Source organism: Sciurus vulgaris (genome assembly GCF_902686455.1).
Source record: "Sciurus vulgaris genome assembly, chromosome: 2".
NCBI classification, from domain to species: domain Eukaryota; kingdom Metazoa; phylum Chordata; class Mammalia; order Rodentia; family Sciuridae; genus Sciurus; species Sciurus vulgaris.
Window position 1 is genome coordinate 91,425,398 of NC_136462.1, and position 11,902 is coordinate 91,437,299.

Consider the following 11,902-nt stretch of genomic DNA (forward strand, 5'->3'; position numbering starts at 1 on the left):
ATTATCAGATTGGCAAGGAAAGATAAAAGGTTGGTAAGTCTTAGCGATGCTGAGGGTGTGAGATAGTCAGCAAAACAATGCTAGGATGTAAATGAAGCAAAATTTTGGGGAGGGCAATTTGGCAATCTTATTAATATGTAAAACTTACATGGCCTTTAACCCAGTAATTCTATTTCTAGGAATTAATTATACATAAACTTTATTACGAATCCTCAAAAGGGTTCAATTTAGCATTATTCTTATAACCACCCCTTCATGGTACTGGGATTCAAACCCAGGGCTTCACACCTACCTGCTAGCCATGTTCCCTATCACTGAGCTATACCCCCAGCCCATAATTCTTGTAACTTTTGATGTTTGTTTTTGTTTGTCAGTTTGGCTTAGGCTATGATTTGGAAGTTACTGATGAAAAGAGGTGGCAATCATCCCCCCCCCCCCCCCAATATATCCACTGGCCTTGGGCATCTCTGAAGGGAGCAGGACAGCACTCTCCCTTAGGAATCTAATTACATCCATAAAGTTACAAAGGGACAGAGAAGCCTCCTGGTGAAAAAGGCTGGAACTCTGGCCCCTTCCCTTTGGGGATTCAAGTTATTACAATGTATATGATATACTAAAGACGCCCTGGGGAGACTCACTGAGGTCAGATGCAAGGGCAATGGGGGTCCCAGAGAGGAAATGTGCCATAAGGGTAAGGGAAAATTGGACCTCTGTTCTGAACTTAACATTAGGGCTTAGTTTATCAGAAGCTACAGCACAGGGATAATGCTGAAACTCCTTCATGTTTATTCATCTTGCTACTGAGTATCTATTTGCCAGGCAGAACTGGGCCCCTGCATCATTATCAAGTGATACTCAGTGTCTGGTTGATTTGTAAAGAAAAGATGTTTATTTTTGCTCACAGTTCTGAAGGCTGGAAAGTTAGATCCCACAGTTGCATCTTGGTGAGATTTCTTGGTTACCAATCTAGTTCCAGGAGAATGAAAGTCACCCACTCCCTGGAAAACTGCATTAATAGCTCTCAATGACCTAATCACCTCCTAAAGGCCCCAACACCTCTCAACATTGTCACACGGAGGGCCAAATCTTAACATGAGCTTTGGTGGAGATAAACCATACTCAAACTATAGCATGTGGTAAACAAGTCACTTTGCTTGGCGACTCTCCTCACTGAGGTCTTAGGGCAAATCAGCAGAGATGCTTCATTGGAGAAGTCTAGAGTCTGCAGAAAAGTGATGAGGATCTGTCTCAGACATGAACAACAGCCCTGGGAGTTTTCTGGGCTATGTGGAAGGAAATCTTGAATTCTCTGCCAACTTGGCCAGGAGGAAAGAGGAATCATTGTAATATGGATATTATTGACATGTTACTTAAACTTTTTAAAAATATATATATTTTTAGTTATAGATGGACCTTCATTTTATTCATTTATATGCTGTGCTGAGAATTGAACCCAGTGCCTCACACATGCTAGACAAGTGCTCTACCACTGATCTAAAACCCCAGCCCATCCTGGGCTTTTGAATAATACTCATATATTAGAAATTGAAAGTCTAGTGATAAAATGGTATATTATATAGACATTTAAATTTTTAAATTTTTTAATGGTAGAGGAAAACAGTAACTATTTACTGTGAGTAGAAAGAATATTTTACAAATTTAATTTTGCATATATAAGCATATGTATGTAAAACCAAAATTGATTTCTATGAATATATATACCTAGAAAAAAAGACTAGAAGGAAATAAAATCAAGGGTTCAAGTGGTTATATCTAAATGATGAGATTATTGGGAAGGTTTATTTTCTTTATTAAGAAAATACATTTTTTCTGATGCCTACTCTGAAAATATATTGCATATTATTTACAGACAAAAACAATATTTTTAACAAAGAAATTATTTTATGTTAAATAAATAAAGCAAAAAATACACATTTAGAGATGGGGAAAGAAAACTTACATTTTTCTCATGCCTGCTATTTATATGTGTCAACTTTGTAAAAAGTATATAAGCAGCTGTAATCTCAAATACTTGGGCAGCTAAAGCAGGAGGAATGCATGTTTGAGGCCACCTCAGGAATTTAGTGAGACCTTATCTCAAAACAAAAATAGAAGTGACTGGGGATGTAACTCAGTGCTTGCTTAGCAGGTATGAGGTCCTGAGTTTGATCCACAGTAACACACACATGCACGCTCAAGTGCGTGTGCACACACATGAACAAACACACCTACAATAGTCATATTCTCTCATGCCCATCCTCTGAGAGTAGCAGGAGGCATTGTTCCTAAGATGGGGCCAGGCAGGTCCGCCCAGGGAAGGAATTCCTTCTCAAATGCTGGGAGGCCCTCTCTTCTCCTACCAAGCAGTTGGCTTCCTGTCCACCATCTGGGTCCTGCTCTTTTCCCAAATAAAGTATCTACCTAGTGGGCAAGGCAGGGGCAAAACCAGTGCTGGAGTCCAGGACAGTGGGGCCTTGAAATGATCTAATATGGAAGCTAACTTCAGGTATGAAAAGGGCCATCAAGTCCAGAAAAGGATTAGACTGATGTTGTGTCATACCTGATGGTGGAAACAGGGCCTTTGTGGGTGGGTAGTTGACCTCACTGTATGAAAAGACCTTAGTCACTTGGGAAGCAACAAGCTTCTGTTCTTGGAATTATGCAAGGGTACCAGTCTGGGAGATAGAGAAGAGAATACTATGCTGAGCAAGGAGTTGCCCTAGAATCCAGATAATCTGATTCAGCTTTTAGATTCTGTTTCTCTCTATCCTGCCATGCCCTAAATCTAGGGAACAACTTGCTAATCCCTTTAGCTGCTTGAAGCTCCTGTGAGAGGCCTTCTGGAAGCCAGGTCAACCTGGCTTGTTGCCTAACATGATGGAGATGTCACTGGGCAGTGAACAAAGGAGGGACAGGGCCAGTCTGGCCTGGAGGGGGAGATATTTGGAGAAGACAGGCCTTTGGGCCCCAATAAATCAAGATTAGTAGGTGGCCGTTCTTAGACTCAGGCGTGAAACTCATCTCTTGGGGCAACTTTGATGGAAACATGGAACATTTTGTCCTTCATGACTCTGACAGGTGGCTGACGCACCCTCACAAATAACACAAATGATATTTAGGGAGCACCTGCAGTGCGGAGGTGGAGGATTCCAATAAACACAAACCAAAGCTGCCACTCACAAAAATTTACAACGAAATTCACAGACTGAGAGAGATGAGACCCACACCAACAAAGGCAGAGGAAAGAACAGGAGATTTGGAGACAGAGATACCTCTCGGGGCTCTGATATTTTCTAACTGGACAGCATCAAGTAATTATTTTATTTTTTTGAGACTTAATTTTCCCAACTGCAAAATGATATTAATGGTATCTATTTCAAAGGATTGTTGTAAAGATACACACACACACACACACACACACACACACACACACACACACACACCCTTAATTATATGACTGGTATGCAGAGTTTGACCTTATAAAAAATCTTAATAAATTGTAGCTATTGCCATTTTTTGTTTTGTTTTGTTTTTTGGGTTTTTTGTTTGTTTGTTTTACTACAGGATGAATAAATGGGGAAAAACTAACTGCAGATGAATGTCTGAACCAAAGAACCTAAAGGTCAGTGGGGGCTGGGGAGGTCAGGGAAAGCTTTGTTCATTAGTGATGACATCTGAATGTCTCCTAAATGCTAGAAACTATGCTAGAAGTTCTGAGTATCAAAATTAACATGGTACCTGCTCATATATAACTTCCAGGAAAGCAGTTTTCTTTTTTGTGCATTGGGGATTGAAACCAGTACCACTGAGCCCCAGCCCCAACCCTTTTTATGTTTTATTCTGAGACAGGGTCTTGCAAAGTTGCTTAGGGTCTTGCTAAATTGCTGAGGTTGGCTTCAAACCTGCAATCCTCCTCCCTCAACCTCCCAAATTGCTGGGATTGTAGGCGTGTGCCTGTGGTTTAATAAAGTAGATTTAATATATGATGAACAAATAAATACAAACAATGTATCTTTCTCAGCTGAATAATCCTACCAAAGAGAAGAGCAGAGCACTGTGAAAGACAATAACACAGGTGAGTTGATTCCCCTGCCATTTTTAAGAACTGAGGCACAGTAAGAAATGGCAAGGTGAGAAGTGTCTGGGAAGGTGAGTCACAGGTGACCTTGAAAACCGTGGGAAAGATCAGGCTTTTTATTTTAAGGGATGCCATTGAAGGGTATTAAGCAGAGAGGTGATGTGAATAAGATCACTCTGATGGTTTGGTGGGACAAGACTGAAGGTCGGAAGAGGAGCCAGAGTGACTTGGGTGGGAAATAAATGGTCACTTTGACCAGGGTAAGAGAAGTGATGATATGAGAGAGGCTTTTCCAGGAAAACACCTTTATGGGGTAGTGATGGCCTGGGAGACAGGGAGGAAACACAGAGGATAACACAGGGGTGGTCCTGAAGGCAAGTCTGTCAGGTACCAAAATGGAGGCAGATGGAGCGACTGGAGGAGCTAAGCCCTGAGCTGAGTCTTGAAATGGGGATGGGGTTCTGAGAGGCAACAGAGGGACAGGAAGAAGAGCACTCTAGAAGGGGAAGCAGCAGAATTGAGAGGAGGCAGGAATGGGCTTGCCTCCTGCTACGTAGGTGGCACAGAGTAGGGTGAGCCCTGCCAAGAGGGAAGGGTGTGCGCAGTGGGCCACAGGGTGTGAACCAGGAGGGTGGGGGCTAGGGTGAGGCCTCTGGAGCTGGTGTAGGTGTCCACCTTGATGTCAGAGATAGTGGGAAGTTGTTAACTTCTTAGGCCAGCAGTCAATCAGTCCAGTGTCCACCTATTATGCAACCAGGTCTGTGTCAGGGGATGGAAAGTCACAAGCAAGCAGCCACAGAGCCTGTGCTTCCTGAAAATATTTCCCTACCACCTACTCTGATCTCAGAAAGATGACAGTGTGGAATGTGGATAGAAGGAGTCTCTTGGCTGCCAGGTCACCCCTTTCTCATGGTTTTCTTCCATTCTAATTGGCTCTTTCTTCTTAGTCCCCTCTGATGTCCCTTTGGAGAGCACAGACCTCTGCGCCTTCTCTTTTGTCCATTTGCTCTGTCTTCTGAGAGCACATTCAGCCCTGTGGCTTTAAAAGCCCTCTGTGTTCTGCCTTGTGTATTCACCACTATCTCCTCAGTTTCAGACTTGCATTCCCAACTGCCCACTTGATATTTCCACTTGGATATTTAAAGTATCTAAGACAGGATGGAGGTATAAGTCAGTGGTAGACACTTCCTTGCCTAGCACATGTGAGACTCTGAGTTTGATCCCCAGTACCATGAAAATAAATAAATAAAATATCCAAAAACTTCCAGTCCCTTTTACCATAACCCATTTCTACCCTAGTGTTCCCCAGTTGAGTAAGGGGGTACCTCCCAGTTATAAAGGCAGAAACCTAGGAGGCATCTGTGATTTCTCATTCCATTTTTAATCTATTCTTAAATCCTGTAAATCCTTCCAGAAAAATCCAGAATCTGTTCATTTCTACCCTCCATTACTACCACCCCTGCTCAAGCCACCACCATTTCTCTTGGGCTACAACAAAAACCTCCTCAGTGTCTGCTGTTTCTCCTGTGTCCCCCATGCTCCATTCTCCATAGACCAGCCAGTGATCTGTGTAGAACACACACAGACAAAGTGGATCCTCAGGTTGAAACCCTCCAGTGGTTCCCATGGTCTTCAGAACATTCAAAACTACTTTCCGTAGCATCTGGTCCATCATAAGGCCTTGATCTCATCTTTGACTATTGACTTCTCCCTCTCTTACCCTGCCCTCTGCTCCCCAGACACCTGGTTTTCTCTATTTCTAGAACCTACCAACCTTGTACTCACCTTAGGTAGTTCGTATTTAGAATTTACTCTCTGGGCACTTAAATCTTAGTTCAAAGTTACTACCTATCTGATGTTCCCTCTCTGCTGTCAGTCATTATCACATATTTTGTTTTTGATATTAGAAAGAGTTTTATTATTTATTTATTGTCTTCCTCCCCAATTAGAGTGTAGATTTCATGAAGTCTGATCTTGTCTGACCTGCTCAGTGCTGTCACGCAGTCTTAGAACAATACTGGGTGCATAGTGGGAGCTCAATAAATATTTGTTCAGTGAATGAAAAAATGTTTCAGATGTGCTTCCTGGTCTTCTCCAGAGAATGTGGCAACATGCAGGAACAGTTACCTAAGAATACAGGACCGGAAGTGGTAACTCGGAGGAGTGAGGCCAGCTAATCTGAGGAGCTGTTTGCTGCAGTACTACTAGATAGCTATACACTGCCCAGTAATGGGAGCCTCTGACTGATCCTGGAAAGAGAAAGGACACATCCACAGATGATCCTGGAGGGAAACTTTGAGGCCAAAATGGAGGACTGATGAGAAACTCTTTGAAAATTATGGGGTCATTCCCTCAAAAGCTGACATGTAAATAATGGAGGACTCCACCATCTCTGAATGTCACACATCCTCCTATCTTCCATTACACCCATTCATGCACACACTCCTTCCAGCAGAGCTGACTGTGACTCTTGTAACTTAAATATTTTACAATGGTCTTAGAGAATGACCAACTGGCCAGCCTCTGAGAAATTCCATGAAAATTTACAAAAATAAAGCACCTATAAAAACTCAGCTCACCAGAACACCTAATAAATTATGGCACATACATGCACAGAATGGGATATTATCTAGTCACTGAAATGAGAGTTACGAAGTTTAGGCTGCAAACTAGAAAATATCTGTAATTTATGATTAAAAAATCTCCTTGGCATTGATATGTATAAATATTATAAAGACAGCTATATAGATACTGTCTTAAGGAGAAAAAGGTCCAAAGGGAATAGTTATATTGGGCTAATAGTATTATGGCAGATTTGCTCTTTGTGTTTTTCAAACATTTTTATAAATTACTTTTACAGATAATAAAATGAAACTACTAGAGACTAGAATATTGGTTCCCAAAATATTGGAAGGGTGTGAGAGAAATGAAATGGAGAGAGGATGGTTAATTGGTACCAGGGTACAGTCGGACAGGAGGAATAAAAGAACTTCTAATGTAATGTAGCACAGTAGGGTAACTGTGGTTGACAACAATTAATGGGATACTTCAAAAATGCCTAGTAGAGGATTTTGCTCACATGAACAAATGATAAATGTCTGTGGTGACAGATTTACTAATTACCATGTATTGAAATATCACACCCCATGATAATACAATTATCATGTTAACTAAAAATAAAAATGTATTTTTAAAAAAAACTATTAAAATTAAATTTATAAATATAAAGTTAAATTAATACTAGATATAATTGTATTTTTTATTAGGTAATAGTGTTACTATAATTAAATATCAAAATTATATATGAAACATTAAAATGTCTTTCTGTGGTTGTCTATGTCCCGACTATGAAGACTTTCTGTTCTCCAGTTGCTAGAAAAAGACAAGAGGGCCCTGGGCACCGCCTCATTCCTACACTCCAACAGGCATGGAGATGATGGAGTATAAGGTAAGAAATACTAATGACAGTGGTCCAAACTGCTCCAACTTCACATGCTCCAGCACTATGCAAAGCATGTTATCAACTCCTCACATCATTATTTCCCCATAGATGAAGAAACTGAAGATTGAAGAGGATTAAGGAAGTGGTCTGAGGAAACAGAGCTGACAAGTGACAGAGCAAGAGCCCCAACCTCATCTGCTTCCAAAGCCCTCACTCTTAACCATTCTAATGAGGACAACACTTTTCCAAATAGTAAACCATTGTATCTCAATTGCTGCTGCCAGTACTCAGCTGCCACCTCTAAGTGTGAGTCGGGAGGCTTGGAGGCCTGTGCAGCTGAGGACAAGCCCTTGACTTCTTTAGCAAGGCAACAGGGAGAGAGGCTGTCCCAATTCCCACCTCCCCTTCAGCATATTAGGAGCAGGCCTGGCTGAGGAGACACAGAGCCTTCTGGGGAGAAGGTAACACAGAGAAGAAGAAAAGAAAGGCCTGCCTGGTATCTGGTTCTTTGCGGGGAGAGGTGTTCTTTGGGAAGGGTGGGCCTGAGAAGTTGAAAGAAACAGTGGGGGCTCTAGACTACGCATTTGTCTCTGAGAAGGGTGACCAGAAGAGGCCCCACACCTCATGGAGCAATCAGCCTGGTTAAGGGGTGGAGTGGTATTCCCAGGAGGGCCAGATAATCCCCTGAGTGGCTCTGTTACCTAGCAATGCTCAGGATGAACTAACTGCCAAATTCGGGCCAAATTGAAAGAGGCAGACACCAGAGGGACCCTCAAAGGTAAGGGGGCCATGATCACTGCTCCCTGTGAGTGAGGCCTGGCCCAGCAGAAGGAAGTGAGGCTCATCCCTGAAGAGCTTAGCCAGAGGGACACAGGCATGCTGGCCACTCCCCAGATCTCTGGGAGCCACGGAGGAGGAGCTGGAAGAGGCAGATCTGGGGCAACTGATGGTTATCTAAAGATGCTGTTTGGTTTTTGTAGCCTACTAAATTTATCAGATGATAATTCTTAAAGGTGTTCTCTTCACAGGTAGGTGGGGTTTGTGAGGAAAGCCAAGTCAGTCTGCTATTCCTCTGAGTTGCATGTGACTATATGTATGACCTTGCTGTGCACCTGTTATGTGCCAGACACTCTGCTGGGTCCTTCATATGCATGGTGTTATCCACTCTTCTCAGCAAGAGAAGTCGTAAGAGAAAAATCTGCCATCTCAGATTGCCCATTAAGACTAACTGTTTGTGACCTTGGGAAATTCCTTAACCTCTCTGAGTCTCAGTTTCTTTACCAAATACAGACATTAATCCCTGCCTAGCAGAGTATCAGGCACTTAGAACACATTCAATTAAAAAGTCACCACTGTCATGAAAGTCTTCTGAGCACAGAGAGAGGTACAGACAGGTACGTGATGGGGAGGAGGTAAAGAGGCTCCTCTGGGGAAGAAAGGAGTGATAGAAAAACACAACCTCTTGATTGTGTCAATGCAAGATATTCAGAGTCAGGAAAGTGGGGGTCAAGTTTAAGGGGCCAAGAGCCCTCCCTTAGGAACACAGACATACCTGAGAGCAACCAGGGGCTATAGGTAATAAAGGCAGGAGGTGGGGAGCTTCCAGGTGCTGTGGATCTTCACCCTCATTGAAACATCTTCCTGACCTGCTGTCTTCTTCATCTCCTTGTAGGCTCTGTGGGACAAACGCATTAGTTCCCAGGCCAGGTCGGCCTGCCAAGGCCTGGAGAGTCACTCCAGCCATGTCTACCTCTCTGGGGCTTGGACAGGCTGTGTAGAGTAGGGACTACTCCTTAACAGCAAGGCGTCCTCATGGTGGGAATTTGAAGGGAGTTTTGTAAGAAAGTGAAAGTGATGCCTTCAGGATCCTCCTGAAGACAAGCCAGATGAATTATTAAGGAGGTGAAGAGAGTCAGACTCAGCTAAGGAGTCCCACATCTCTGGGAATACTTCAGATGACCTGGCTCACTTAGGTAGAGAAAAAATTCTCGTGCTGCACAGAGGGTAATCAGGGAGCTAGAATTGAGCTCTCAGAGGCAGCGCAAAGTCAAGGGAGGCACACATTTTAGGGCTGGAATCCAGGCTCAGTCATAGGTTCTGACTGCTCACAGGCTATTTTTAAATGTGTGAAACTCAATATATCAGTGGGGAGGGAAGAGATGGAGGGCTGGGGGTAAAGGGCTGAGGCCTGCAGGCCTGTCTCCTGAAGGAAACTCTTTCCTGGGAAGTGAAATCATTCGGCTCTGGCTTGACACCCCAGACTTCAATTTTGAGCCCTGAAAATAAATACCCAGCCTATGTTCAGAACTGATGATGGAGGCCCTGGGCCAGAATAGAATTTGATAATTTACTCTGCCTCTCATTTCAGCCCTTTCTTTGGTTTGATGGATGCAACTTAAAGGGAATATATCATACTCTGTGTTAAAAACAAAAAACACATAAAAAGCAAATCCCACAAAAATAAAAACAAAATAAATCCCTCTTTGTGTTCTGCTTAAAACTGTTTTTAAAACTACATTCAAAAATGAGCATTTTTCTGACTGAATTATCAGGCATCTTCTCTAGCTGGGAACCTCCTCCTCATCCCCGATGCCCCATTCCAAGCTTCTCTTTTCTGAGGCAGCAGCTGCCCAGTGGACTGTCCCTGGCGTACACAGCCCATCAGAAACCAAGCAACAATCAGACCAAAGCCAGACTGACCAGTGTCATGTGTTTGGGTAGTTGATGTTTTTTAAAGCACATACCTGGTCCCCTTACAAATCAAAACCAGTTTGGGAGTGAGCAGAATAGTTGCCAGGTCTCCTACCAATGTGGCTTTAGTAGCTCACAAAGCACACTCATGTATGTTTTCCATTTCTTAGGGGCCTCGTTTTTGGAGCTCTTCATTAGAAGCTAGTACTGGCAATAAGGAAGCTGTTCATGTGGTCAGTGTGTGAAGGTCAGATGTGGATATATTTTACTTTTAATTTTGCCACAAGTGGGAGAAGAAGGTTTAAAATGGAAGAAAAAAAAGCTCTATGGATGAAGGTATCTAATCTGCAAGGGTCTTTGAAAGCAGGCTTCCAATAAGTCAGAGAAAGTCATATGTAAGATTCAGAAAACGTGATTCTTTGGGACTGTGAGGGGGAGACCCGGATGAGACAGGCATTAGCTGGAGATGAGTGACTTAAATACCCAATTGTACCCAGGTATTCTCATGTCTCTAAATCTTATCCTGATTGTAGGTTTAAAATAAACATAGAGCCAGATGTGGTGGTGTATGCCTATAATCCTAGCTACTCTGGAGGCTGAGGCAGGAGGATTTGAAAGTTTGAGGTCAGCCTCAGCAACTTATCAAGACTGTCTCAAAATAAAAACTTAAAAGGGTGAAGATGTAGCTCAGTGGTAGAGCACCCTTGAGTTCAATCCTCAGTACCACACAAAATTAATTAATAAAATAATAAAAATAAGTAAATAAAATAAGCATGGATATTAGAATGGGGGTAGCTTAAGATTTCTTTTGGTAATATTTTTGGGGCTTAATCAAGGCAAAAGGAAACCCAGGCATGGCCATCCAGAGCTCTCTGCCTGTGCAGGGCAACTAGAAGCGGGGCTCTGTTCCTCATGGTTCTGCCCACCCCACATGCAGGTGAGACTGGCACTGGTTCTGGGCAGCTGACCAGTGAAATTCTTGGTCACAGACCTGACCGGTGCCAATGGGTAGTGGGCAAAGCTGAGGGCCCAGGATGAAGAGTAGAAGAAGGAGTAGAGGTAGCAGGTAGAGAGTTATATGGTGAAGCCAACTGTGCCTGGTTGTGGGACTGGGAAGGGGGAGCCAAGGTGTCTGTCCTCCCCCTGACTCCTGGGACTCCTTCCTTTTTGGCCTCCAAGAACCTCTCATGGTTTGGGTCACATCTCTCCACTGGTTCATACTCCAGAGCTGCTGCAAGGCAAGAACTGCAGTGAGGGAACAGAGGAGGTGAGAGAGGAACCCCCTTCCTGTAACAGAACACGGGTCTGCCTCGAAGCTGAGGGGGCCCCCTCTTCACTGGTCCTTGCCATCGTACCAGAAAGATTTCAGACATGAAGCTCAGAGCAACAAGCACAAGCTTACTAGGAGGAATGGGAAAAGGGAAAAGGGGATGCCTTTGAGGGACAGCGTGTTCCTCCTGCCCTCCAGCTTTATTGGGAGCCCCAGGGAAATTTCCAGAGAGTCCTGCCCAGGTCCGCCTTTTGACTGATAGCATAGGAACTCCACAGACAGCCTTGAAGAAAAGATGGTGTGGTGCTCACAGAGATGGGGTTTTAAAGGAAACTGATTTCCCCTGTTTTGCATCAGTTTCCTTCCCCTTTAATGGGTTCATTATCCTTTGAGTAGTCTTCCATAAGCTTTCTTTGTGAGG

At 43.4% G+C, this 11,902-nt stretch overlaps 1 protein-coding gene across 2 annotated transcripts in view; it reads right to left on the reverse strand.

The window, feature by feature from the left end:
* PLA2G4E (phospholipase A2 group IVE) overlaps positions 1-9,539 on the reverse strand; it is a 66,138-nt gene extending 56,599 nt beyond the window's left edge. Inside the window, exon 1 of one of the 2 annotated variants that reach the window (XM_079126602.1) lies at positions 9,073-9,290. In XM_079126602.1, coding sequence (XP_078982728.1) covers positions 9,073-9,264 — 192 coding nt within the window. In that variant the 5' untranslated portion in view covers positions 9,265-9,290. Of the gene's footprint in view, positions 1-9,072 lie in introns of both variants that reach the window. The other variant, XM_079126600.1, reaches the window with a different exon arrangement.
* Between the last annotated feature and the right edge of the window lie 2,363 nt (positions 9,540-11,902).